The 27,369-nt window shown below is 43.8% G+C and overlaps 1 protein-coding gene across 3 annotated transcripts in view; it reads left to right on the forward strand.

Annotated features, from left to right (window-relative positions):
• The window catches only part of ZNF536 (zinc finger protein 536), a 1,047,679-nt gene that overhangs the window by 1,019,806 nt on the left and 504 nt on the right, over positions 1–27,369 (forward strand). For 2 of the 3 annotated variants that reach the window (XM_069216776.1, XM_069216777.1), the window contains one exon: positions 26,465–27,369. This exon is cut by the window's right edge and continues 504 nt beyond it. In XM_069216776.1, coding sequence (XP_069072877.1) covers positions 26,465–26,700 — 236 coding nt within the window. In that variant the 3' untranslated portion in view covers positions 26,701–27,369. The remainder of the gene's footprint in view (positions 1–26,464) is intronic. The other variant, XM_069216778.1, reaches the window with a different exon arrangement.

Raw genomic sequence — 27,369 nt, forward strand, 5'->3', positions numbered from 1 at the left:
ATTATGTCATGGAACCTGTAATGAATGATGAAATATGTGAGGTCAAAAGCATCAGATGAGGGACACAAGTAATAGTTAGCTCTGCTAACTATAACAGGTGAATTTCTGTGATTTTTGAGTTCATACTGTTAATGTTGCGTGTTGTTACTGACATATTCAATTAACTATAATGTTACTTTAATCTTTGTTTTTTCAGTGAATATATATAACACCTAGTAGTGGCCACCACTAGGTAGTTATAGTTAGGTCTGCTTTTTTCGTAGAAAAAAACATTTTCTTTTAGTCCCTGTCCTGAAGTTCTGAAAAAAAGTCAATATGGGGACAGGGGAGGGATACCCTGACCCACTAAGCCCCATTAGGGGGCTCAGAGGGACCCCCGAGGGCAGCTGGGCTGCATTGATTTATTATGAGCCCAGAGGAGCCCCTCCCCTAGGCTGTCTTTATAAAGTGGAGGTGGGCTGCGTGACATCCCTCTCCGTGCCTCAAGAGACCCTAGGGAGCCCACCCCAGACCCAAAATTCAGAAAATGGGGAGGGGGATGCGCAGCCTCTGTCTGTGATCCTGAAAAAAGGCCACAGGGTGCCCACCTCCAAGGCCAATTCTTTTTAAGGAGGGAGGCCCTCCCTGAGCCATTAATGGCCCTAGGGAGCCCACCACCGTGGCCTGCTCAGCAGCTATGTCCCGGGGTACCCACCCCTGGAGCATAGCTGTTTCCCAGACCACAGCAGGATGGGCTGGGAAACTTTTGTTTGCTCTCACTTGGAGGGAGCATTTTTAAATCTTCCACAAGTGGCAGTAAAGACTAAGGCGGTCATTCTGACCGCGGCGGGCGGTGGTCGCCGCCCGCCATGCGGTTACCGCCGAATGACTGGGCGGTCATTCCAACTTTCCCGCTGGGCCGGCGGGCGACCGCCAAAAGGCCGTCCGCCGGCCCAGCGGGAAAGCCCCTGCAACGAGGAAGCCGGCTCGGAATGGAGCCGGCGGAGTTGCAGGGGTGCGACGGGTGCAGTGGCACCCGTCGCGATTTTCGCTGTCTGCAAAGCAGACAGTGAAAATCTTTGTGGGGCCCTGTTAGGGGGCCCCTGCACTGCCCATGCCAGTGGCATGGGCAGTGCAGGGGCCCCCAGGGGCCCCACGGCACCCGTTCCCGCCATCCTGGTTCTGGCGGTGGACACCGCCAGAAACAGGCTGGCGGGAAGGGGGTCGGAATCCCCATGGCGGTGCTGCAAGCAGCGCCGCCATGGCGTATTCCCTGGGCCAGGGGAAAACCGGCGGGAAACCGCCGGTTCCCCTTTTCTGACCGTGGCTTTGCTGCCACGGTCAGAATAGCCCAGGAAGCACCGTCAGCCTGTTGGCGGTGCTTCCACCGCCCTCCGCCATGGCGGTCATGGACCGCCAGGGTCAGAATGACCCCCTAAGTCCACTCCCTGGTGGGGTGAGCTTCAAAAATGCCTCCGCCCACTCGGAGCGAACTTCAGATTTGTTTCCCCGCCCACAGTGATGCAAATAGGGAAACAGATATAAAATATTGCTTTCACCCAGAGAAAGTAGCACTATTAACTGTCCCTTATAGGTGGGAGCAATGCCAGCTGCTGCTGAATGTGGGGTGCTTTCTGGGGCCAGGGGGGGGCTTGCCCTCACCACTGCCCAAATGACAGTGCAGTGGGTGTCCTGAGTGGGCACCAAGGCACCCACCTTCTGTTGAACCAGGCCACGTGGAATGGGGCCCCCAGGGCCGAAATCGGTCACAAGGGGCTCAGGGGGGTTGTATTTACATATGATAATTAAGTATTATTCTACATTTAAAAAAACCTAGAAATTCACTGAAAAATACAAAGGTTAAAATTATGTTATAGTTAGGTGACTTACTGAACCCTGGATCCATGAAAACGCAGGACCAGATATCATGGTGGCTCTACCAGTAGGTTATCATGTATGTAGACTAGATTGAGTAAATAGTGTAGGTGGTGGATTCACAATTGTCCTAAAAGACAAGTACAGATTCATAGTCAATCTCCTGCCTATTCCTGTCTGTAAAAACTTTCAGTTCACTATATCTCTATCCTCTACATCTGCCTTCACAGGAATTCTACTGTATGGGGGAAGGTACGGCAGCCCTTGCCACTTCAATATTGACATTATGGGACAACCCAGACACTGCCTATAGGCAGTGGGAGGACTGGGTAGTACTAGCTCTTGAGTGTAGGACCATTGAGGATGGTGCACTTGCATTAATTAGCAAAATGAAATCTGGGTCCCTGTTAGACCTAGCTCAGCTGCATGTTTTTCTAAAGGGCTGCAAGTTATACTTCTGATTCTAGTGGAATTACTCAACCTCTCCCACTCCACATGAGTCATTCTAAAGAAGGGGAAGCATGCAGTAATCAGGACCTTGCTAAAAAAAGTACCTAATTTAGATTCTATCTCTACAGGGAACTACCAACCAATTTTCCTGCTACCTGCTATTGGTAAGATTCTTTAAAAGCATATCAATCAAACTCTCTTGAGGTTTCTTGAAGAAAATCAGTGCCTGCATGCTACCCAAATGGGTTTTTGCACCCAGCTTAGTATGGAAACAGCACTGCTAGCAGTTACAGAGGAGCTAAAAACTATGCTAGATCAGGGAGGTGCCTCCTGGATTTAAGCACTGCGTTTCATACAGTTGAACATGCAATATTTACAGACAGACTTAGAGAAGCAGAAGTTCAGCATAACATGCTGAAATGGCTTACCTCCTTTCTGAGGGGCGAACCTTTCAAATCTGTGAACACCCATGTTTCTCAGATGGCCTGCCGGTGAAGTATGGGGTCCCACAAGGCACAGCCCTTCGCCCTACACTCTTTAATGTGTACATGCAACCTTTGGCAGACATTGCTCAGGAATTTGGACTATCACTAGTCTCCTATGTTGATGATACACAAATGGTTGTATCCCTTGCCCAGGGCAAGGAGTCTGGGCAACACCGTCTAGCTGTCTGCCTGGAAAAAGTGTCCAGATGGATGGCAAAGTTGTGCATAAAATTTAACAGGGAAAAACAAATTAATCATTTTGGGGAACACTCCAGATCCCCATCCTGCAATCAGTTGGCCAGAATGGCTGGGGAACCCTCCCGTCCCTTCCTTGGATTGTGGTTGAGTGAAGCCCTATCCACGGATAGACAGGCAAAAAAGCTTGAGGCCACCTGTTTCGGTGTTCTCTGAACCCTACACAAAATCCTGGGTCTCATCCCACATGCTTCTAGAAGACTAGTGGTCCAATCCTTAGTCTTGTCTCGTCTGGACTACAGCAACTCACTTTATCTAGGCTCCCCAAAATATGGTATCAAAAAGCTACAGGTGGTTCAAAGTGCTGCTGCCAGGACCCTACTTAAGATCCTGAGATGTGTCTCAGCAAAAGAGGCCATGGATGTGCTACACTGAAGCAAGAAAAACAATTAAATCACTATGCCTGACACACAAAGACTTAACTCTAATGGCCCTCCCCAGATGATGGCGCTTCTTTCTCCTTACTCACCTTCCAAGCCCTTGTAGGCTGCCTCTGGCCGACTATTGATGGTACCTAGAATCTACAGTTTAAGATGGGGTGTAAGATCTTTTTTGTATCTGGTCTCTAAACAGTGAAACTCGCTCCCCACCAAAATGAGATGCCTTCATAGTGAGGTCTGCTTTAGAAAACTGCTTAAAGCCCGGCTGTTCCCCTAATAAGCTTGCCAACACATGCTCTGCATTGCTCTGCTCACTTGCTCACCTCAGTGCTGATATGCCTTAGGGTAGCCATGCACTCTACAAATAAATCTAATCTAATCTAATCCCTAGGTAAGCCAACATATAAATAAAGGGGAGTGTGCAAGTGGCCCACCTCTCCAAGCCTTAGAAAGGCCCCAAGGACCCTATACCAAAGGACTGAGATTCCATTCAAAAGGGAGGGGGGCACTTGCCCCACTCCCTGACCTTCTAACGGCCCTGGGGACCCCATCACCCTGGGGCTGTCTCAGTGACTGTATCCCAGGGGAGCCATCCCCGGAACAGAGTAGTTTCCTTTCCCACACCTGCCCTGATGGGTCTTATTTAAAATCCTCCTGCCGGCTGGGAGCAGACTTGTGTTCTGTATCCATGCCCACACTACTGTGGGCAGGGAAACAGAACACCTATTGCTTCTGCCCAGAGGGACCATGCAAAAAAACTGCTGCTCCCTTCAGGTGGAAGCAGTGCTGGCTCCCACATATGCAGGAAGCCAGCTGGGGCTGTGGGTACCCTGGGCCTCCCCCAGCCTCCCTCAGCAACTTCCAAAATTGTACCAGGTGGGTGGTCCGGGTGGCCTCTGGGGCACCCATCTGTGCTTAAATCAGGCTCCGGAGATGGGCTCTCTGTGACCATAATAGTATCGGGAAGGGGGCTTCATGGACCCCTCCCCTTTTTAATAAAATATGGCCTCAGGGGATTGGGGCCTTCGGTGCCTTCTGTGGACAGCTTTAATCTGTATCAAACCCATCACAGTCACTGAAGCTACATTGAGAAATGAGGTTGATATGAGCAGAAAAGTGTGTACTGTAAACAGTGTTTACTCTGTCTAGAAAGTTTACAGTATACCACACTGTTTGTACACAATGAAACTCTCACGAGAAATACACCATAGAGTAGTGAAAAGTATCTACTAAAAACAGCATACACTCTATGCAACATTTGTAAAAAAAAAACATTATTTGCTTACAATATCCAAGGTCTGCAAGTGCTAAAGATCATACTACTTGCAGCCTTCATACTGTAGAGAAAACCCAAACTTTAAAGATAGCCCAGCTTACAAAGCAAAATAAACACATGTACATAGGTTAGTATGTTATGTAGAAGTTGGTGAGATGATTCTGCCTAATAACTCAATGCTGCTTACAGTACGTAGCATCAACTATGCAGAATCTTTGCCCTGTTGGGAAAAGTTTCTGTAGAATCAAAAAACTTGTGTGGAACATTCTAGACACAAGTTGTCAATGTCATTTGCGCACAGTTATTCTTCATTACAAAGATTTATAATGTGTTCCATACCTCTACACACCTATGTTGCATTAGTACCACATGCATTTTGTAAACACTTACACTCATTGGCTGGATGCAGGTTGTACACACTTATGTAGAAACGTAATATGGTAGTTACCCACCACTATGTAAACTATAAAACAAAATAACACACTCATTGGATGATATCATCAGTGAGGTCATTAGTGATGTCTCCAATGATATACTTTGAGATGTCTTCAGTGATGTCTTAAATTATGTCATGGAACCTGTAATGAATGATGAAATATGTGAGGTCAAAAGCATCAGATGAGGGACACAAGTAATAGTTAGCTCTGCTAACTATAACAGGTGAATTTCTGTGATTTTTGAGTTCAAACTGTTAATGTTGCGTGTTGTTACTGACATATTCAATTAACTATAATGTTACTTTAATCTTTGTTTTTTCAGTGAATATATATAACACCTAGTAGTGGCCACCACTAGGTAGTTATAGTTAGGTCTGCTTTTTTCGTAGAAAAAAACATTTTCTTTTAGTCCCTGTGCTGAAGTTCTGAAAAAAAGTAAATATGGGGACAGGGGAGGGATACCCTGACCCACTAAGCCCCATTAGGGGGCTCAGAGGGACCCCCAAGGGCAGCTGGGCTGCATTGATTTATTATGAGCCCAGAGGAGCCTCTCCCCTAGGCTGTCTTTATAAAGTGGAGGTGGGCTGCGTGACATCCCTCTCCGTACCTCAAGAGACCCTAGGGAGCCCACCCCAGACCCAAAATTCAGAAAATGGGGAGGGGGATGCGCGGCCTCTGTCCGTGATCCTGAAAAAAGGCCACATGGGTGCCCACCTCCAAGGCCAATTCTTTTTAGGGAGGGAGGCCCTCCCTGAGCCATTAATGGCCCTAGGGAGCCCACCACCGGGGCCAGCTCAGCAGCTATGTCCCGGGGTACCCACCCCTGGAGCATAGCTGTTTCCCAGACCACAGCAGGATGGGCTGGGAAACTTTTGTTTGCTCTCACTTGGAGGGAGCATTTTTAAATCTTCCACAAGTGGCAGTAAAGACTAAGGCGGTCATTCTGACCGCGGCGGTCGCCGCCCGCCATGCGGTTACCGCCGAATGACCGGGCGGTCATTCCAACTTTCCCGCTGGGCCGGCGGGCGACCGCCAAAAGGCCGTCCGCCGGCCCAGCGGGAAAGCCCCTGCAACGAGGAAGCCGGCTCGGAATGGAGCCGGCGGAGTTGCAGGGGTGCGACGGGTGCAGTGGCACCCGTCGCGATTTTCACTGTCTGCAAAGCAGACAGTGAAAATCTTTGTGCACTGCCCATGCCAGTGGCATGGGCAGTGCAGGGGCCCCCAGGGGCCCCACGGCACCCGTTCCCGCCATCCTGGTTCTGGCGGTGGACACCGCCAGAAACATGCTGGCGGGAAGGGGGTCGGAATCCCCATGGCGGTGCTGCAAGCAGCGCCGCCATGGCGTATTCCCTGGGCCAGGGGAAAACCGGCGGGAAACTGCCGGTTCCTCTTTTCTGACCGCGGCTTTGCTGCCGCAGTCAGAATAGTCCAGGAAGCACCGCCAGCCTGTTGGCGGTGCTTCCGCCGCCCTCCGCCATGGCGGTCATGGACCGCCAGGGTCAGAATGATCCCCTACGTCCACTCCCTGGTGGAGTGAGCTTCAAAAATGCCTCCGCCCACTCGGAGCGAACTTCAGATTTGTTTCCCCGCCCACAGTGATGCAAACAGGGAAACAGATATAAAATATTGCTTTCACCCAGAGGAAGCAGCACTATTAGCTGTTCCTTATAGGTGGGAGCAATGCTAGCTGCTGCTGAATGTGGGGTGCTTTCTGGGGCCAGGGGGGGGCTTGCCCTCACCACTGCCCAAATGACAGTGCAGTGGGTGTCCTGAGTGGGCACCATGGCACCCACCTTCTGTTGAACCAGGCCACGTGGAATGGGGCCCCCAGGGCCGAAATCGGTCACAAGGGGCTCAGGGGGGTTGTATTTACATATGATAATTAAGTATTATTCTACATTTAAAAAAACCTAGAAATTCACTGAAAAATACAAAGGTTAAAATCATGTTATAGTTAGGTGTGATAGAATAATATGTTTTTTTAAACAAAAAAAACCTTGGAAAATTCACTAAAAAATACAAAGGTGTCAGGGGTTTGATACAGATAAAAGCTGTCCATGGGGCATTTGTTTTGCAATTTGGCATTCACTACATTAGCTTTCTCTAGATTGAACACTGTACTCAGTGAGGGTTTCTCATATATCTGTGATTAAATGTTAGTGTGAAGTATGCTAAGTGTAATGCCATACTAACTTATACAGCAATATGCAGGAAAAGGAAGCTTGGATGATGACATCAGTGATGTTATCATTGACATCATCTATGATGCCATTTGATATGTCATCAGTGATTTAATAAATTATATCACAGAACATGTCATAAGTGATGTCATAGGCAGTGTATGGTGGGGGAGCAAGTTATAGTTAGTGAATGTCTATGTTCTTTTCAGTTCAAAACAATATTTTTTTCACTGATGAATTCACCTAACTATAATGTTACTTTAACCTTTATTTTTTAGTTAATTTCCAAGGTTTTTTATTTACAAAAACAGATTATTTGATCATATCTAACATTACTTTAACCCTTGGTATTGTCACTGAAAAAACAAAGGTAATAGCGACATTATAGTTAGGAAATAGAATTAAAAAGATTCTTAAACATTCACAAAACAATCAAAGGTTACCAGGGTGTTGTAGTTAGGTTCAGATTTTACACAGTCCAAACCATTGAAAATCAGCAGTTATAGTTCTATTTATCAAAGAAACTATAACTCACGCCTTAAGGTAAAAATAAGTCATGCCCCTACCAAGCACAGTTTTCTTATAAATAATTTGATTGGAAATATTGCAGTGATGTTATCGATTAAGTCATGAAAGATGTCATGACTGAGGTAATATGTTGGGAAATTAACAGTGCATGGTGAGGGCACGATGTATAGTTACCATGAGTTATGGGTCTGTGAGTGGGTGTGTGAGTGTCAGTATGGTTGTGTGAGTGGGCGTGTAAGTGGGAGGGCAAGTGTGTGAGTGGCTGTATGGTATGTAAGTGGGTGTGGGAGTGGTTGTGTAGGTGTGCGAGTGGGTGTGTGGGTGTGTAAGTAGGTGTGTGAGAGAATATATTAGTGGCTGTGTGGATCTGTGACTGGGTTTGATAGTGGTTTTGCGGGTCTGTGAGTGGGTGTGAGAATAAGTGTGTGCGTGGCTGTGTGGGTCTGTGAGTGGGTGTGTGAGTGGTGTTGTGAGTTTGCAAGAGGGTGTGTTAGTGGCTATGTGCATCTGTGACTGGCAGTGGTAGTGGTTTAGTGTGTTTGTGAGTGGGTGTGTGAGTGTGGGAATGGGCATGAGGGTGAGTTTGTGAGTGGGTGTATTTTTTTTAAATTGGAGTCTGAATCTGCAGATCCATCATGTATTCACACAGACGCCACACCTCAGAGGACACGCGGGTCCTCATGTGCCTCCCAAAAACATTTTTGGGCAATTTCATGCCCATGAGAGCTCCCTCAGAGACCCCACCACCGGTCTATCCTGATCCCTTATAATATATTTTATTTTTATCCCTCCCCCATCCCTCCACCCATGGGAATCATGTCCTGAATCAGAAAATGGTGGTGGCAACTTTTCTGTCAGGTTGCGGCCAGCCAATCACAACATTGCTATTGACACGGGTATCCGTGTATCCACTGCAGTGGCTCCACATCTCTATATGTAAATACATCTTTTTTCTTTAATAACTTCAAAGCTACTGACAGATCTACACCACATTACAAAAAGAGATCTTTCTGGACCAAGATCTAGCTTTCTGCCACATTTGATGTAATTTCTTTCAGCAGTTTGGGCTGTAGTTTTGTCTAAAATCCCTATGGGGAATTGCATGGAACCCTCTCCCTTTTTCTCAGCCCTTACTTGATGAATTCCCCCTAAACCTTTCAGACAGGAGCTGAAGTGAGTGGCAAACTAGTTTTAAAAGTTTTGTTGAGATTCATCAAACACAGCCAAAATTATTAGCAACACAAAAAATGCTTTTCCTACGGAAACTAGATCCTATCTATATTATACATATATAAAAGAAGCTATAATTGTTATTAATTATAATTTTCCAATTTTATAACACGTCTTGTTTTATGCAGCAGAACATTTTGTTTGGTAAGCAGTACCCTTTGTGAGCTGATTGATACATTATTTATATTCTTATCTTGCTGGCCTTTCCACATTGACTTTAGCATTTCACTGTCTTTCCCTCAGCAAGTCAAGATGCGGATAGTGATCACTTATCATGTGGAGTAGGGTTCAGTGCATTGATTAGGATATTGCTTTAGCTCAGGGTCTTATGTACAGTTCTTCATTTCTATATTGACAAATATTTTTCTGGACTTCCTGAAAACACATGTACATACACACTGGCACAAAATCTTGAGACTGTAATGAAAATTAAATCTGAGTCTGATCCTCACTTGTTCAAATTGAGAGAGCTGAGCTACATTTGGGTTTCAGTGCACTAGTATTAATTGTTTCAGGTTATTTGTGTATATAAAACAGACAATGTATTCATTTCAGCTTTAATCAATAAGGAGGAATTGTCAAATGGGCATTTACCGTGAACTCTGACATTTGGTCTAAAAAAACATGGGTTAGAACTCATTGCATTTATCCATATGCCTAAATATCGTCATAGTTGTTGTTTTGTATGTGTCTTTGAACCAGTGTTTGTATAGAGAACATTTCATGATATGTTTGACATTTTATTTTCCTGGAGACACTTAACAAAAGCAGAGATTCACACATAGATTGCAGAGCTACGCTCACTCTACAACTGTCCATTCACAATTCTAATGTAAATGTTCACAAAGGAACACCAGGAAGCTGTCACCGGGCAACCAGACTGATCTCCATCAAGACTGTTTTGGGAATATTGAAAGCAGACGCCTCTGACCATTGCCAAAGTATTTCTCATGTGACAAACATAGCAAGATCATACATTTGATGCTGAGTCATAAAACTAGACAGGAGCAACACATTAAGACACAGATTACATGATTACACCTTAACCACCACCTTATTGCAGCTCTATTGCTCGAAACCTGGGATGTTTGGAATGATTTCAAGGTCGGTTTAAATGTAAGGTGTTCTCATACTCTAATCAGAGGGTAATAATTGAGGTGATAGTTTTGACAGACGGTTTAAGTAATGATGAGAGAATGTGTTTCATCTCCTTTATATAGAAACAACCTATATTTATCAAAGATTTATTTAGGAGCATAAATACAATTAGTCCCAACTGTGGTCCTTGCGGTGCTCTTTGGGTCAACATACGTTACTCTGTGATTTTGCACCAGTTGCTATGCAGTTCCCCATAATAACACCGATATCCAAGCAATGTTAAAAATTGTTGTCAGATAATGGTCTCTTTAAATACCAGTCTGGATTTCGATATTTACAGGACATGGACCCTAGTCTGCTGTCCTCTACAGGCCTCTTCATTCTGCATTGTATGGAGCTGATGAATATGCAGGAGTTGGATGTGTATTCCTTTTTTTGTCTCATATTCCCAAAACATCTACAAACGTAGGCTTTGAAGCATTGCGGCCTGCGTTCAGGCCTGTGCAGGCCTGTGCAGACACTTAGCCCCACCTACCAATAGTGAGCTCCAAGACCCAGGTCATGTTGAAGCGATGGTGTAATCATAGGACTGCTCATTTTACAGTACCACCATGCCAGCCCACCTCTGAAATCTGGCGTCAATCATACCTACCCTGCCAGGGGAGCTCTCCAATTCCATTCTACAAGTCCAGCAAGTGGCCACCAGCCATTCCTCTGAGGATGGAGGAGTTGGATTTAACAACTTCCTGCAAATATCCCTTCTAGCTAGAAGCAAAAGGTAAAATAGCAAACACCTCTGCCATCTATTGAGGTGATTGTACGATATAATGTATACCCAAACAGAATCAACTGGGAGCTTACATTAATAGTAACTCCAAAGATACCTGGGCCCATATTTATACTTTTTGACGCTAAACTCCGCTAACGCAGTTTAGCGTAAAAAAATTTAGCGCCGTCTAACGCCATTCTGAAGCGCCATGCGGGCGCCGTATTTATGGAATGGCGTTAGCCGGCGCTAGCAGACCGGCGCTGCCTGGTGTGCGTGGAAAAAAACCACGTAGACCAGGCAGCGCCGGCGTAGGGGGAAAATGGCGTTAGGGTGTCTTAAAATGGGGCAAGTCAGGTTGAGGCAGAAAAATCGCCTCAACCCGATTTGCGCCATTTTTTTCGACGCCCAGACGCCATTTAAATGACTCCTGTCTTAGTAAAGACAGGAGTCATGCCCCCTTGCCCAATGGCCATGCCCAGGGGACTTATGTCCCCTGGGCATGGTCATTGGGCATAGTGGCATGTAGGGGGGCACAAATAAGGCCCCCCTATGCCACAAAAAAAAATTAAAAAATATAAAAAATTATACTTACCTGAACTTACCTGAATGTCCCTGGGGTGGGTCCCTCCATCCTTGGGTGTCCTCCTGGGGTGGGTAGGGGTAGCAGGGGGGGTCCCTGGGGGCAGGGGAGGGCACCTGTGGGCTCATTTTGAGCCCACAGGCCCCTTAACGCCTACCCTGACCCAGGCGTTAAATAGTGGCGCAAATGCGGGGTTTTTTGACCCGCCAACTCCCGGGCTTGATTTTTGCCCGGGAGTATAAATACGACGCATTTGCGTCGCCGTCATTTTTTTAGACGGGAACGCCTTCCTTGCATCTCATTTACGCAAGGAAGGCGTTCACGCAAAAAAATGACGCTATTTGCCCATACTTTGGCGCTAGACGCGTCTAACGCCAAAGTATAAATATGGCGTTCGTTTTGCGCCGAATTTGCGTCGAAAAAAACGACGCTAATTCGGCGCAAACGGAGTATAAGGCCCATATTTATACTTTTTGACGCTAAACTGCGCTAACGCAGTTTAGCGTCAAAAAATTTAGCGCAGTCTAACGCCATTCTGAAGCGCCATGCGGGCGCCGTATTTATGGAATGGCGTTAGCCGGCGCTAGCAGACCGGCGCTGCCTGGTGTGCGTGGAAAAAAACCACGTAGACCAGGCAGCGCCGGCGTAGGGGGAAAATGGCGTTAGGGCGTCTTAAAATGGGGCAAGTCAGGTTGAGGCAGAAAAATCGCCTCAACCCGATTTGCGCCATTTTTTTCGACGCCCAGACGCCATTTAAATGACTCCTGTCTTAGTAAAGACAGGAGTCATACCCCCTTGCCCAATGGCCATGCCCAGGGGACTTATGTCCCCTGGGCATGGTCATTGGGCATAGTGGCATGTAGGGGGGCACAAATAAGGCCCCCCATGCCACAAAAAAAAATTAAAAAATATAAAAAATTATACTTACCTGAACTTACCTGAACGTCCCTGGGGTGGGTCCCTCCATCCTTGGGTGTCCTCCTGGGGTGGGCAGGGGTAGCAGGGGGGGTCCCTGGGGGCAGGGGAGGGCACCTGTGGGCTCATTTTGAGCCCACAGGCCCCTTAACGCCTACCCTGACCCAGGCGTTAAATAGTGGCGCAAATGCGGGGTTTTTTGACCCGCCAACTCCCGGCCGTGATTTTTGCCCGGGAGTATAAATACGACGCATTTGCGTCGCCGTCATTTTTTTAGATGGGAACGCCTTCCTTGCATCTCATTAACGCAAGGAAGGCGTTCACGCAAAAAAATGACGCTATTTGCCCATACTTTGGCGCTAGACGCGTCTAACGCCAAAGTATAAATATGGCGTTCGTTTTGCGCCGAATTTGCGTCGAAAAAAACGACGCTAATTCGGCGCAAACGGAGTATAAATGCGGGCCTAAATACGGGCCCTGATATTTTGCTACTCACGATCTCCCAACAGCTGAACATCGAGGGGCTGGTGAAAAACATATGCTCGTCCTTTGCCTCATGAAGGTCACATCTTCTGCATCCTAGAGTCATGTTTTTGGAGAATTTAGCAAACCTTTGATGGGTCCAGTAGATCCTGCTAAGGTTAAAACACTGGTTCTGTTTTAAGTTTGCAGGCTTAACAGTATAATTAAATAGTTTTAGTGATACTTGCCACAAGCGTGATAGCTCTGACTGTGGTATCTCCTGCCAAACTGAAAAGGGGGCCTCTAGTTTCCCATTGTCTACTTCCAGAAACTTCCACCACCAGGTGGTGACCTCTTTTTTCAGGGGACAGACATCCTGCAGCCCTGCTTTCACTTCCCAGTCACCCCCCATCTCCTGCTTAGCTTTTGCACACTACCAGGAAAGCTGCAGGTACTTAAATCTGGATACAAGATCACCAGTTTTTACATGAGTGCCTCCCAAGGTAATAACCCCTGTACTGTAAATAGTTTCCCCCATGTTGTTATCCCAGCATTCCTTAGGGGGTAACTCAAACTATGTAAAAGACTCTCAGAGATGCTTGGAGAGTCCCAGATGGGTGAAAAGTCAGAATAGTTTTTGATACCCAGGGACCTCCTGATGCTATACCAAAGCTCAAGTGCAGCACACAGGACTCTAGATGAACTTCTTGGAAGTATTTTGTTGCCCTATACTTATATAGAAACCCAGAAGCGCCAAAGGTAATTTCTGTTAAAATCCTATCCGAATTAAAATTGTCTGGATTCCCAGGGAGCATCCTGCAGTTCTTAAATTGAAAGGCAGTGCAATATATCTTCAGATCTGGCAGTGCAAGACCCCCTTTCTCCAATCTCCCCCTCCAATTTTTTCCAGGCAAGCCTGACTGCACCAGATGACCTGATAAAAGTAGTCATCTTTCCCTGTATTTAGCTATGTCAGTTTTAGGGAATGTAAGTGGGGTACAATTAAAAAGGTAAGTCAACTTGGGAAGTATTGTCATTTTCATCAAATTGACCCCGTCGTAATTTGTCAGTGAGGAATTCCTCCACTTATTGAGCAGCTAGTCGATCTCCTTTCCTATCTTCCCTAGATTATGTGCTGCTATTGCATCTAGAGAGCGAACAACAGAGATACCCAAATACTTAAACTCAGTCTTCACCTCCCTCTCGCATTCAGTTATATTCCAGCACATAATTTGTGAGTTGGTGCTATTTACCAAAAACCCCGATAAGGACCCGAACTCCTCAGATGACTCCACTACTTGGGGAATAGTTTTAACAGGGTCTGGTGTATAAATCATGAGATCATCAGCACAAAGCACCATTTTGGTCCTAAACTAAAACCTCAAAAGATGAAAGAGATTACTTTTTGATCCCATGATAGTAACTGGGAAAATGGCTCACTATATATATCAAACAAGAGAGGGCAGAGTGGGCAGCCCTGCCTAGTACCTGGTTTTCCTGCAGATTCTAAAGGCTTCGATGCTGGGAGGTGCACTAGTTCCCGGTCTTCTAAACTTAAAAAGATTGCTACACCACCTAACAAGCTGGTAGGAGCTGGGAGGCAGGTGGAAGAAACAACTTGCTACCCAGGTAAAGGTAACGCCATCTCTTAACTCTTTTCTTAAGATTATGTCTGTACCAACTCTCCCACAGAATGTTGATGGGGGGGTTCTTTCATTGGGAATGAGCCGGGAATGGAGCCTGGACATCGCGCCCTCACAAGATCCCTCAGGTGCTAGTTGGGTTAATGTATCAAGCTTTCCAGTAGGACCAGATATAAATATCCCCATTAAACATGTCTCTCAAATAAGCACCTGTCACAGATTTGAGACCCTGGCCGACTGAGGAGGGGGAGAAAACTGCCAAGTTGAACAACTGGACATGGCCATCTCTGTCAGCAGGGTACCTGATGGATTAGAGGCGGCTGGTGTACAGTCAGACGAGCCAGTAGAGTCAATTCTAGTGGACCTTAGGGCTGAGATTAAAAACAGGCTTTCAGTTTTGAAGGTCATTCAGCTGGGAATCCAAGGCTCCTGTCAATCACTCAGTCAAAAGTTGGAAGAAGTGGTTTGACGCAACCAGACTGCAGAAGGAGGAAGTTGCTCACGCAAAGCAGAATATTCAGAAGAATGCAATAGGCATCAATACGGGTCAAGCAAAATCAAAACCTGGTAGAAGACTTGGAGAGAATCGAAAATCACTCCTGGGGGAATAATATTCAAATCCTCAATGTCCCAGAGGTAGAAGGATGTGGAGATATGAAAGCTTTCATTATAACGTTCCTCTGAGATACAGACCCTAAAGATCAACCTGACATCAACCTCGACCCGGAGATCCATAGAATACACAGCGACCAGTTCAAAAGGAACCTGAATCATTAAAGACCCAGGAAAATACTGGTAAACATCTAATCCTACACAGTGAAGGAGCTCATTTTGGTAGTTGCTTTGAAAAATGGTCCCTTTAATAATAAGGGCTACACCTTTAATGTAATGTCCGATGTCTGTAAGGTCACGGAGCAACACCAGTGGGAGCAGGGTAGGAAAATCAAGGAACTTCATAAACTTGGAGCCAAGGCCCAACTAAAGTTTCCCGCAATCCTCTGCATAATGTGAAATAACCAAATGTATAATTATCGTGTTCTGGAAGATGTTGACGCATCGATTGAGTCTATCAAAAAGGACATAAATACCTGATAAAAGCCTCTGGTGTTTCACAATGCACAGTTTATTTAGGACAGTGCTGGGTAGGACTTGCGGATGGGGTTGGTAGAGGGATGCACTTTTAGTTTTAGGCACAATAGATCATTTCACTTTCCCTCTCCTGTTGGTGCTCATATGGAAAATTAATGCCAGTTAGTAGTGGGAGCGTTTCTCAGGGTGGAGACAGGGATGGGGCACAGGGTGGGGAGCAATGGAAGAAAATCCCAAAACATTTCTTTAAGTGCTCATGTTCACCATATTGTTCCAAACTTAATCAGAGCTGCAACTGTAAAATCAGGAGACGGGATGGTCAGTAAATAGCCATGCCAGATGGAGTAGGTAGAGAAATCTGTTTCTTAACCTGGAGTGTGCATGGCCATAAGTCTAAGAGAAGGCAGACAGTGGTGCTCCAGTATCTCAAAGATAGTATGGCCCCTGTGTTATTAAAGAAGACACACCAAACAGCGATTGAGAGCCAAGCCCTCTACTGGAAACAAAGGTAGATTGAGAACTCCACAGCCTTTGAGCAAGTTGACTACTCTAAAAAGATGGCAATTGGAAAGGGGCAGGGTTAGAGTTGCTGAGTTCTAACACAGTTAGTACAGGGAGATGGGTTTTAACCCAGATGAGATGTTTCAGTTAAGAATTCATGTGTACAGGCTTTTATGGACCCAATGCAGACGATCTGTCCCACCTCACAACCCTGGAACGGAACTTCCTGGAGTCTCCAGTACTGGTGGTTGAAGGGGGTGATTATAATACCCTCTTAGACATCAACCTCGATGGATCAACCAGTAGAGAATGCTAAGATAACACCTAAGATAAGGGAGGCCCTAAAATGTATGTTACTGGATCTGGGACTGATAGATATGTGGTGGCACTAAATGGTACAAAAGAGGGATACACATTCCACAGCAAGAAGTATTGCCACTTCTCAAAGCTGGATTATTTCTTTATAGACTCCACAGCTGTAGAAAAGGTAAAAGAGGTCAAGCACTTGCTGGGACATATTTCAGACCATGCGGCGGTGACCTTGCTCCTAGAGTGCCTTGGTAAGGAGGGAGATTGCAGATGGACAGTTAACAGTGTTCTCCTTTTAGTTGCTGCGGTTGGACAAGGATTGGAGAAAGCCAGTGGCAATTTTATTTCTGATAACACCAGTTCTGCTCCAATGGCCATAGTCTGGGATACTGGTAGGGCCTACATCTGAGGGGTTTTACAGGGCCAAGCATTGTTTAAGAACAATGTTTAAGCCCTTCAGGCACAAAACCCCTTGTTGGATAAAGATCAAGCATGGAAAAAACTGGACGAAGCACAGTTGAATTATAGACTTAAGCTTGACAAGAAATGTAGAAATATGTGGCAGGCTAAGGCCTTAGGCTTATTTTAGTATGAAAAGACTAGCATTGATGTCAAAGCCCAAGAGATCTATGAATAATATCAAAGAGCTGATTTTCAGTTCTCAAAGAGATATCTCCAACAAGGCAAAACAAATGCAAGAACACCGCATTGTTTTTGTTCTCTATTCGGAGGAAGGCTGCCCCAACCCCAATAAGTTAAGGGAGTGGTTGAGGGGCAAGGAGCGTCCCAAATTTACACATTTGGAGAAGTATTCCCTTGATGCCCGGATTACTGGGGTGGAAGTTAGGGGGCATCTCAAATGGGTCATAAATGGAAAAGCAGCAGGGCCAGAAGCTATCTCTTCTGCACTATATAAAGTATTAAAGAAGGTGATTGTACCAGTCTGGGAGATTTTGTTTAATGCAATACACCTTGAGAATGCTGAAATCCAAGCTTCTTGGAGGGAGGCCAGCCTTGTGCTAATTCTAAAGCCTTGCAAGGACCCTAGAAATTATTAAATGCTGACTACAAAGTCTTCACAAGTATTTTAGTTGGCAGGTTGGTCAATCTGTCCCCCTAATTAATTCACCCTGACCAGAAGCGCTTTGTTCCTAAATGACAAGTCTCCAAGCCGACCCAACAATTAGTGGACATGATAGATCTGGCCTCCAGTCACTTGGTTCCTTTGGCAGGAGCCACAATAGATGCAGCTAAGGCATTCAACAGAGTATGCTGGGCATACCTCTGGGAGGTGTTAGTAGCTCTGGATTTCAGACCCTCTTTTGTTCCACTCTGCAGTGATTGTACGGGAATTCAACTGCACGAATTCTATTTGATGTGTATTCCTTTTAGTTTATTTCAGTTTGAACTATTTCTTTTTTATGATTCATTGATATTGTATACTTTACAGATCACAAATAATAAGAATACAGCAAAACGACCTAATTATTGACAAAACACATATCAAACTATCGTATATCCATGTTACAAATTATAAAAGACTTCCAACAGGCAGAAAACAAAGTAAAGGTAAAAGGAAGGCACAGTGGGTGAAAGCAACAGACAGACCAAGAAGTGTGACGACCTGGACACATTCACCATTTAGTGAGAACATAATTCAAGAAAGGGTGGGCATATATGTTCATATTTTACAAACTATCTGTTCCCCTTATAGGGTCCTTCTCGTAGGTTGCATGGTGGCTCAGGACTAGGAGCTAGCTGCTAATGTTTATGTGCAAAATATTACTCTTAGCATAGCTGTTAGCCCTTAGTGCTGTTTTAGAAAATGCATTTAATAGTGTTAATATGTCAAATTTGCTCAACAAAAGCCAAGGCAAAAAGCTATTTAAAGCCACAACTTGATCTTCCACAACCAACAAAAATGTGCTCCAAACCTCTTTCAAAAGCTTTTAAACTTATTGTCGAACTACATCACATACATAAGACTGGCCTATCCCCATGCCCCAAATCTAGCATGAAACCTACCTTAAAACTCCATGCTTTTGAAAGACGCTCAAACATACTTCTTCAAAGGCACCAGCTTCTGCTCCCATCTGATTTAACACTGATTGTTTATTAAAGTGTGGACTAGAGCGCTGCTCATCACTACAAACATACTGAAGGTGCCTCACTGGAACTTTCTTAGAACTCCATATTTACCACGATTATCACATGAAGCAGTTGATAGAACTCTGTCCTATTGATTCATCCCTAACGTTCTATACTTATTACAGTTAACCTACTAAATCTTCCTAGAAACTCGAAGATTACCAGCCATCACATCATTCATCCTTTTCTCACCAGGCTGATTGCATCTATCCTACCTAGCTATCCATGACACTCCAAGCTTGTCAGCTACAGAGTTGAAGCATCGTGAGAACCCTTCGCTTGGTGCAGCTATCCTACCAAAACACCCATAAAAATCTGTGTCTACCATATGTCCCTTTAAATCATTAGCAACCATCCATGCTTTCTGCAGATCTCCTAATTCTCAGTGCTTCCTGGCTATCCATTCATCCATTTCTTAGAACGACATGGTTTCTGCGGCTAAACTACTAGGACAGCGTTAACGCATCCTACTTACTGCGAGCATCCAGCCAAGCTATCATTAACAAGTCATGCTTACTGATTCCCCAACTGAGCCTTTATAAGAGTGTCCTATGGTACTCACACCCCGCTGCACTTCAGGAAGAGCTGAACAGGTACCTTTTTAAAGAACACTACATTACACTGCAGTAATAGCCCACTTCTGATCTCAACCGCACTTATCATTCCAACACTTTTTTGCTGTTTTGTTTGGCTTTGACCCTGAAGAGCGCTCTGTTGCCTTTCAACTTAGTTTGCGTACAAATACCACATACTGACTTAAATATGTGCATTTAAACATACATAGATATACATATCATGTTTCCAGATGCCTAACGGTCCAGATCCCCGAGCAGATGTTCTCGCTTCATTCTGTACACCATACATAATCAGGGTCGGACAGGCCTTTGTTCTACTGGGCATTTCTCCCGTGGGCTGGAGCCCATGGAGCCTGGTTTTGAAGACCAGGACGGCTCCTGGTGCTTTTGTCGCGTTCTCCATCTCCACAAGGTTAACTGAAGCTGGCAGAGAGAGGCTTCAAGAGAGAATGAAAAAGAGGAAGGGGGAAGTTGGAAACTTAAGAGAGAAAGTGATCAGAGAAGGAGAGAGAGGGGGATGGATGGAAAGAGAGACATAGCTCATGGAGACGAAGAGAGAGGGGCTGGTTTGAGCATTATTGCCAGGGCTACTTTTGGTTCCCCAGTTCGGTCCTGAACATAATATTTTTTTCGGAAGGTTTTGATAAGAATTGTTTAAATAAAATGCTTGCATGCGAGTTAAAAAATTACATTACTGGCCTTATTCCGGGTGCCATTATGTTTTTGAAACCGTTGCAAACAGTGCTTTCAAGCCGAAACCTGCTGCTAATTTTAAACTAAAGTTCCCAGTACATTAGCGATTGGTCACAGTTGTTTTTTTAACAAGAATCCTCCTAGTAATATCCACTAGAGTTTGCATGAAAATACAGTGACATGGGGACTACTTTGTGATACCAGTCGAAAAGACCGTTGTTACTTCTTGTATGAGACTGCAGAGTGAAACACTCTGGATCAAGCTAAAATAAAAATACAGGAGATAAAAAATACCTCGTGGTAACAGCAGCTCCCAAAACTAGATGGACGTTAAGGAGAGAAACATAAAGGAATAAAAAAAAATACCAGAGAAGCATTTGCTGTTAATTTATTGCTTGAACGTATCAAAATATTTATAATTTTGAGGTATTGACATGTGAGGTGTACAATTCAAAACTAGCTTGAGAGTGATTGAAATCTGAATAAAAAGAAAACAACGTTGTCAAAAAAATCAGGCGTTTGTGCTTTAGAAACAACAGAAGACAGTTATTGGCTACCCAATGCAACCAAACCTCGCTGCAGCATTCTGTTTTCTAAGGATAGGAACTGCCCATTTGTTTTGGTTTACGTGATTTCCCTGGAATAAGTGGCTCAGACTGAAAGTTTCGCATGCTTCACTGCAGCTGGTTGCCGACATCTGTCATTCCAGAGCCATACGTGCTCATCCTGCCAGGGAGAGGAAAGCGCAGCCTGACACCTTTCATTTTCGCGAGCCATTTACAGAATAGAGAAATAGGAAAGACGCTGCTCCTTTGTGACTTCATGAAAGGAAGGTTTCTGTGCGACAACAGCCGCGTCAGCGACAACTTCCTGAGAGCGCATCCTGAAATGTTTATACTCATATTACCATTTTTTATCCAGGCTTCGGGCCGGGCATGGTGCTTGCTGTACGATAACGGTAGTATTAGAAATTGTGTGTGTCACAACACAAGCTAACTGTACAGATCGAGAGTAATGGACAAACATGTGCAAAAATGGTGACTATCAGTCAGTGTTTAAACTGTAAAAAAAAGAAAAAAGTTTTTAAAAAGTTAAGTGACAGGAGGCAACTGCAGCTGCCGCCACCCATTGCCCTTGCCAGCGCTGCCAATGACAGCACAAACACAAGTGCTAACCATCACACTCTGACAAGTGTGACTATTCAGACTATTCCAGGCCACCCAAAGCCATAACAGCTTGGGCGGCAGGTATTAGTCATTATTATTGCATTTTGGATTATAAAACAACTGTAGCTGTGCTCCTTTCAAACGTAGACAGACAGCACCACCATGTGATGAACTGCCATAAGTGCCAGTGTTGATAATTATTTGCTGGTGCCCTCAATAGAAACTACCGGCACAAATTAAGCACTGGTACCTGTACTGTTTCTATGCAGTGGCCCAATAGGGTGCAGCCTAGGTGCCTTATGTTGTGAGGTATCCCCTAGGTGAAGGATGGAATGGTTATCAAGTAACAACCACTGGTGATTGCTCGGGCCACATTACACATCTTTCACCCATAATGTCTGTTCAGAGAGATGCATTACATTGGCAAATTAACCTTATTTCTGCTTCAGTCGGACGAGTCATGCCTGAGCTACTCGTCCAGGTCCCTCCCGACGGGACAATACACAACCCTAGACTGGTTTAAACCTTGTTAGGGCTTGTCAGTGGGGTACAACTAAAGTCCTCTGGAATAGTGAGCATAGGATGACGTCAGGCATTCTCATCACACTTAGGGCATCACATTAAAGAAAGCATTCATGAAATAATTGGACAGGGCAAAGGGAGGGGCGGAAAAATGTACTTTTTTGCATATTGAATATTCCTGAGGTAGGACTTTGTTGCTTTTTCTTGGGTTTCTCCCAATAGTAAAGCCCTGCTCACAAATTAGGAATGTTGATCATTAACAGTCCCCCTAGATGCTAAATTACTTCTACTGAATGTCACAGGGGAGGAGACCTGACCAAGGTATGAGTGGTTTGGTTGGCTGTAGCAGCAGTTGTGGCCAAAATAATATACTGTTGGCCTGGGGCACCGTGGCTCTCCCCGCATTGAAGAATGGGAGTCGGATATGGACTGGTGTCAAAGGACTGAGCAGGTGGTCTAAAAAAGACGCCCTAAGAAATGGGACAAGGTTTGGGACAGCTGGCTCAGTTACTGTGATGTTTGAATGAGGGGGGAAGGCAGGAACCAGGGAGGATGGATGGACTTATAATAGTTGTAGATGGATCTCATGTACTATGTCCATGTTCTGTATCTCATGAGTGTTATTTCTATGCTTGAGTTTGAACCTGTGCCTCATTATATATGTATCCTGCAATACTCTCAACTTTGCATTTTACTGTATGCTGAGCACGAGTTGCATGCAACAACAAAAAATGTTGATCATTATCTCAGCTTTTCAGTGTTATTTGAAAAAAGACCATGAATCATCTAGGAAACAAATGCGTTCGGACAAGTGCATCAAATGTGGCTTCACTGGTCTAATCTTTTCAAATGAGAAGTTCAATGAAGTTTTCAGTCAAATACATTTTAATACATCTGTTAGTCTGATGCAAGCACTATTAATCTTTTTCAGCCAACTAGGTTTCAGCGTCCTAAGGAAACCCTCTACTCCTAAGGAATTATTTCCATGATACTAAAAATAGAGTTGGTAGTGTCCCTATTAAATTACACACAAGCTCACATACACGCAAACACATACACAAACAAGTAGAAAGTCTACATCCAATGGGGTGATATTTTTGTAAACAATATTCTTAATGCACTATTGATGTCAGGCCATAGTTTTGCTACCACTGTTCTGACAAATGAACTCATTGGTGAGCTTGATCGCTGCACAGTCCCAACATGTTTATCTTATAAAACAGAATTCCATATAAATGCACAGAACCGATGCACCTGTGGTTGTCCTGTCCAAACATTCTTCCATGACTGCTCAGTGAGCAGCGTCATAGTTTCCTTAAAAAAATCCTTTATTTTTAGACAGACTGACTTGCCTTTAGTCTATTTTCCAAATTTCACTTCAAAGGCATCATAAAATGAGCTTCCATCTGGGTCTTCTGCTAGGGTAGTTCAAACTTTAGACTAATGCCTAAATATTTTCAATCAAACTCATTTTGACTGCTGCAGTACAATGTATTACTGGCCACAGTGGTTTTGGTCATGTCAACTTAAAACCGATCAAATTGTGATCCCTTTCACACCCTAAGCACTATTCAGAATGGCATGTGTATGCTCCAAGCCAATAATCTTCAACCTACATACCAAGCAGCGAAAGGTACGCTTATCTAGATGCAAGCTGCACACTAGAAGTAGCATGATCCTTTGTCAGCCTGACCAGCTTTGTCAGTCTCTTGGGTGCCTTTAGCATATGAAACATTTACCTATTGAGCAGGGTTTCACCAAAACACTTTTAGCAATTTGCCATAAACAGATGTTTCAGCTATACTAGTGACACATAGAAATCATACTATTTTGCCATGCTCTTGCTCATAGTTACACCAAGCTACCCCAGCAACTATTGCCTAAACCAGCATTCCACCTGTGTCTTTTCAAACTAATCCTCAAACCCCTCAAATCTGTTGAACTGCATTTGCTCCTGAACTACATTTTCATTTTTCTCCTACACTCACTTTGTAATTGCATATACTGCGCGACTAAGACGTGTGTTGTAAATTAAAAATAACAACTAGTCACCAATTTCTCAGATTAATGTGAGCGACAATGAGCACCCTATGATTTAGCTATGTAGTAGCAGGAGTACTGTCAACTTGCAGATATAGATCCATTTGCCCCAGGAACATTTTGGCGGGATGGTGCTTATTGTGAACAGTGAGCATGTAGGAGACGGTTTGTGATAGAATTAGTCACAGGGAACATTCAGGAAAAGATGTTAATCTAACCTTCATCTCTGTCGCATTGTAATTCAAAATCAGGGCCCAAACTCTGGCAGACGGTACTTGGGCTTCAATATGGGATAAATTGGGTGTGGGATAAATGGGGTGTGGATAAATGGAGTTAAGACATTTTTTTGATGCAATCCCCTTCTGTTTTTCCAAATCTTTTGGATTATTTTGTATTCCGGAGTATTTTTTATACTAGTCTGTGCATAGTCTACTGCAGCAATGAGGAGTTATTGTAGTCTTTGCTATACATGGTCTCTCCAGAGGGGATGCTTTTGGTGTAGACTCTTGAAGCACTTACACATTAACTCTTACTTTTTTGTAGAAAATATTTGAAGATAAAATGTTCTGTAAATTACTTGATGTCATCCCCATTTTGTAAGGAACATCTATTTTTATGATCTCTCGCATTAATTTCATACAAGTTGCAGGTCGGTATAATAGATTAGGAAGAAACAGGTGGAGGAATGTACTCAATAGAGATTTTAATAATATGCAGTAACTTGGTGTGTTAGATAAGTTATAGGTGATTTGCCTTTTAACTGCTTTAGACATGCCATAGGGGACCGGTAAACTTAAGCTTTATATTCATATATACATAAAGTCAATGGTTTATGAACAGGCATGGGATCAAGGAATAATGGCAGACTAAGTCAATACTTCGGAAGTTACTTTAAGAACATACTCCTATATTTGACCAATATGTTAATTATTGGAAATGTTAATAGAGAAAATATTCAACATGTTGTAAGACTGATTAAGTTGCCTAAATAAAATAGTCAATGTGATTAAGTTGTCATGCTGCATTCCGTTTCAGAGCTAACATTTTTACTAATGCCGAAATCATCTTTCCCTCTTCACTTAAAATAAAGGCTTTGTCTTACTCCACTATTCCTGACTACATCAGTCTTTTACTTTAATCTAATATACATTTACTTGTGTACACACAAACATTACAAATTTTTCTCTCTAGCTTGGAAGATTTTATGCAAAAGAGACAGAAAAGAAAACAGTTAGATGAAGAAAAAAAAATAAGAAAAAGAGAGAACCAAAAACGGATCTCAGCACATCAATGTATCCTGTATATTAATTGAGAGATTTCAGAAATACATTCACAAATCTGAGTTTAATTCAATAATTTTCTTCAAAGCTGCTTAATTGGCTATGCATATTCTTTTCATATTAATGGCATGTAGGCAAATCCGAATATCATGACTGCATCATTGGTGGATGTTCAATAACCCTACCTGGTAAATGACTAACAGACTTCCTGCTAATATGAATGTAATGAAAGGACATCCAAACAAAAAGATTGGGTGCACTGTTATTACACTCATGTAGAAATTAATTAACCAGTTAACTCAAAGTTGCTCTTAAGAATATGAGGCAATGATCATAAACAATATTCACACACAGGAAATCAGTGGGGAATGTTGTAGGCACTTTTAGGTAGTCTAACCAAGGAAACCGCCTTAGAACTATTTTCTAAATCACTGCTATAATTTTCTGAGTGGTTTCAAGTGTGCTTCTCCGAAAGGAGATTTTGTTGATTTCAATTTCCTTTGCCCTAGTGGTGGGAAATTAAACATGCTCACATTAGTTTACAGTGGCATCAGAAACAATTCTAATTGAAGTGAGCATGTATTTGGAGAGGGGATTTTAAAGGTGAAAAAAAATGTAATTTCACAAAAAGGGCTCTTTTGAGATAAACACAATGGGCTGAAAGTGTCATTTGAAGGTAAGAATAGTTGCCAGTTATCCTGATAGTAAATATGGTAGAAAGAAGTGTGTAGTATGGTAGAACGAATTACATAGGGAGGTGTTAAATGCAGGCCTGCAATAAGATCATATTAAAAAATTATGAAAGCTCTAAATGATGATCAATGGTTGGGGAAGGGTGAGGGAGTCTAAGGCTAATGGCTTTCTGCATAGAACAGCTCACTAGTTGTGGTTTCATTGGTATTTCTTCTTTGCGATTGACAGGGATGTTATAGAACTGGACTTTGTTATGGACAATATTCATTCTGCACCCAGGATTATGGATTGTTCTTTTTTATATCTGCATGTGTGTGTGTGTGTGTATGCCTTTTTTCTCAAATATATATACAGATATACATAAATATGTACGTGGATGTACAAAGTATAAAATGTTATTTAATATAATTGTTCGGTGTTGGGAGGGTCAAGATTCGCGAGAGGCGAAGCCTCCAACACGTCATGATGCCAATCGAATTGCTCAATAATAACAATAAGTAGCACATTTCACTCTGGACGTCTGCTTGTGTAGCTTATGCCATGGAGCTGTGTTTCACTTGTGTTTGTGTTTTTTTCCTAAAGTTCTTTAATCAAAACCGGTATGCAAGGGGTTACATTTGTGTCTTAATGTAAAATCGCATTGAAGAGCCCCTCCGACTACGAGGAGAGTTGTTTCCATGGGTTAAGTAATTGTGATATGCAACCTGTGAGGCACTAAACAGTGTTCTTTTCATGTAAATCTCATGTAAATTTTACTCTAGTATGATAATAAACTGAAAATGTGTCATCCCAATGATAAGAAATGTTTTTGCTCAGCTGTAAAGTTTGCTTTGTTATAAATATTCTGTAATGTTCTCAGCCATCCGGACAGCCACACTAGTTACTCGTGCATTTCTCTGCCCTCAGGTCACCGCCCTTTCCAGTGCAGATATTGCCCGTACAGTGCCTCTCAGAAGGGGAACCTGAAGACCCACGTTCTGTGTGTCCACCGCATGCCTTTTGACAACAGCCAGTATCCAGATCGCAGGTTCAAGCGCTCCCGAGTTGACTCGGAAACTTCTGTGACCTCCGAGGAACCTGTGGCTGTCAAAGCTGGGAGTTCAGTCGAGCTAACAGAGGAGGGCAGCAGTGCCCAGGAGTAATGCAACCGAACTAATCAATCTGTATATTGCAATATTATTTTACACCATTTTTTAGATATGCATTTTTTGCGAGGGTGTGCTAATAGCGTTCTGGGCAAAAAATACGGTTGGGATTCCCAGTAATGCGGAAACCATTTTAAGCAAATAACCCCCTCCCGCCACAGGACCCCAAGGGCTGCTAAACTGTTACCGGGAGACACACTTCCAAACCGCGCAGGTGGGATAATGGAGCAGCTGTATACAAAATGAGTCGGTCAGTATTTATTGTAAAAGCAGGGCCTTTCAAACTTTAAAGTAGCCTTTGTCCAAAAATAATGCTCTTAACAGAAAAACGATAGCATCGCAATGATTTAATGTTGCCCTGAAGATGGAAAGGCTGCGTTTTCATTGTTGAAAACACCTTTATAATATGACACCAGCCGCTGTCATTTGCCTAGCATAGTAATGAGATGTGTTGGTAGACTGTCCTGGTGCCAGTCTGGCTGGAGCTGTCACTGCAGAGAAAATCAATTCAAGTGGTGTTTGCAACTGCACTAAAGGAGAAATCTTAGAAGGCCACGATCTGGGGTCACTACTGACCTGGACTGAGAGGGATTGGCGTTGTGCATTCTCAGTTCTTTTCTTATTCTTTTAAAAAACAGTCAAACAAATCAATGGGCTAGAATGACA

This window comes from Pleurodeles waltl, chromosome 12, assembly GCF_031143425.1.
Source record: "Pleurodeles waltl isolate 20211129_DDA chromosome 12, aPleWal1.hap1.20221129, whole genome shotgun sequence".
NCBI classification, from domain to species: Eukaryota; Metazoa; Chordata; class Amphibia; order Caudata; family Salamandridae; genus Pleurodeles; species Pleurodeles waltl.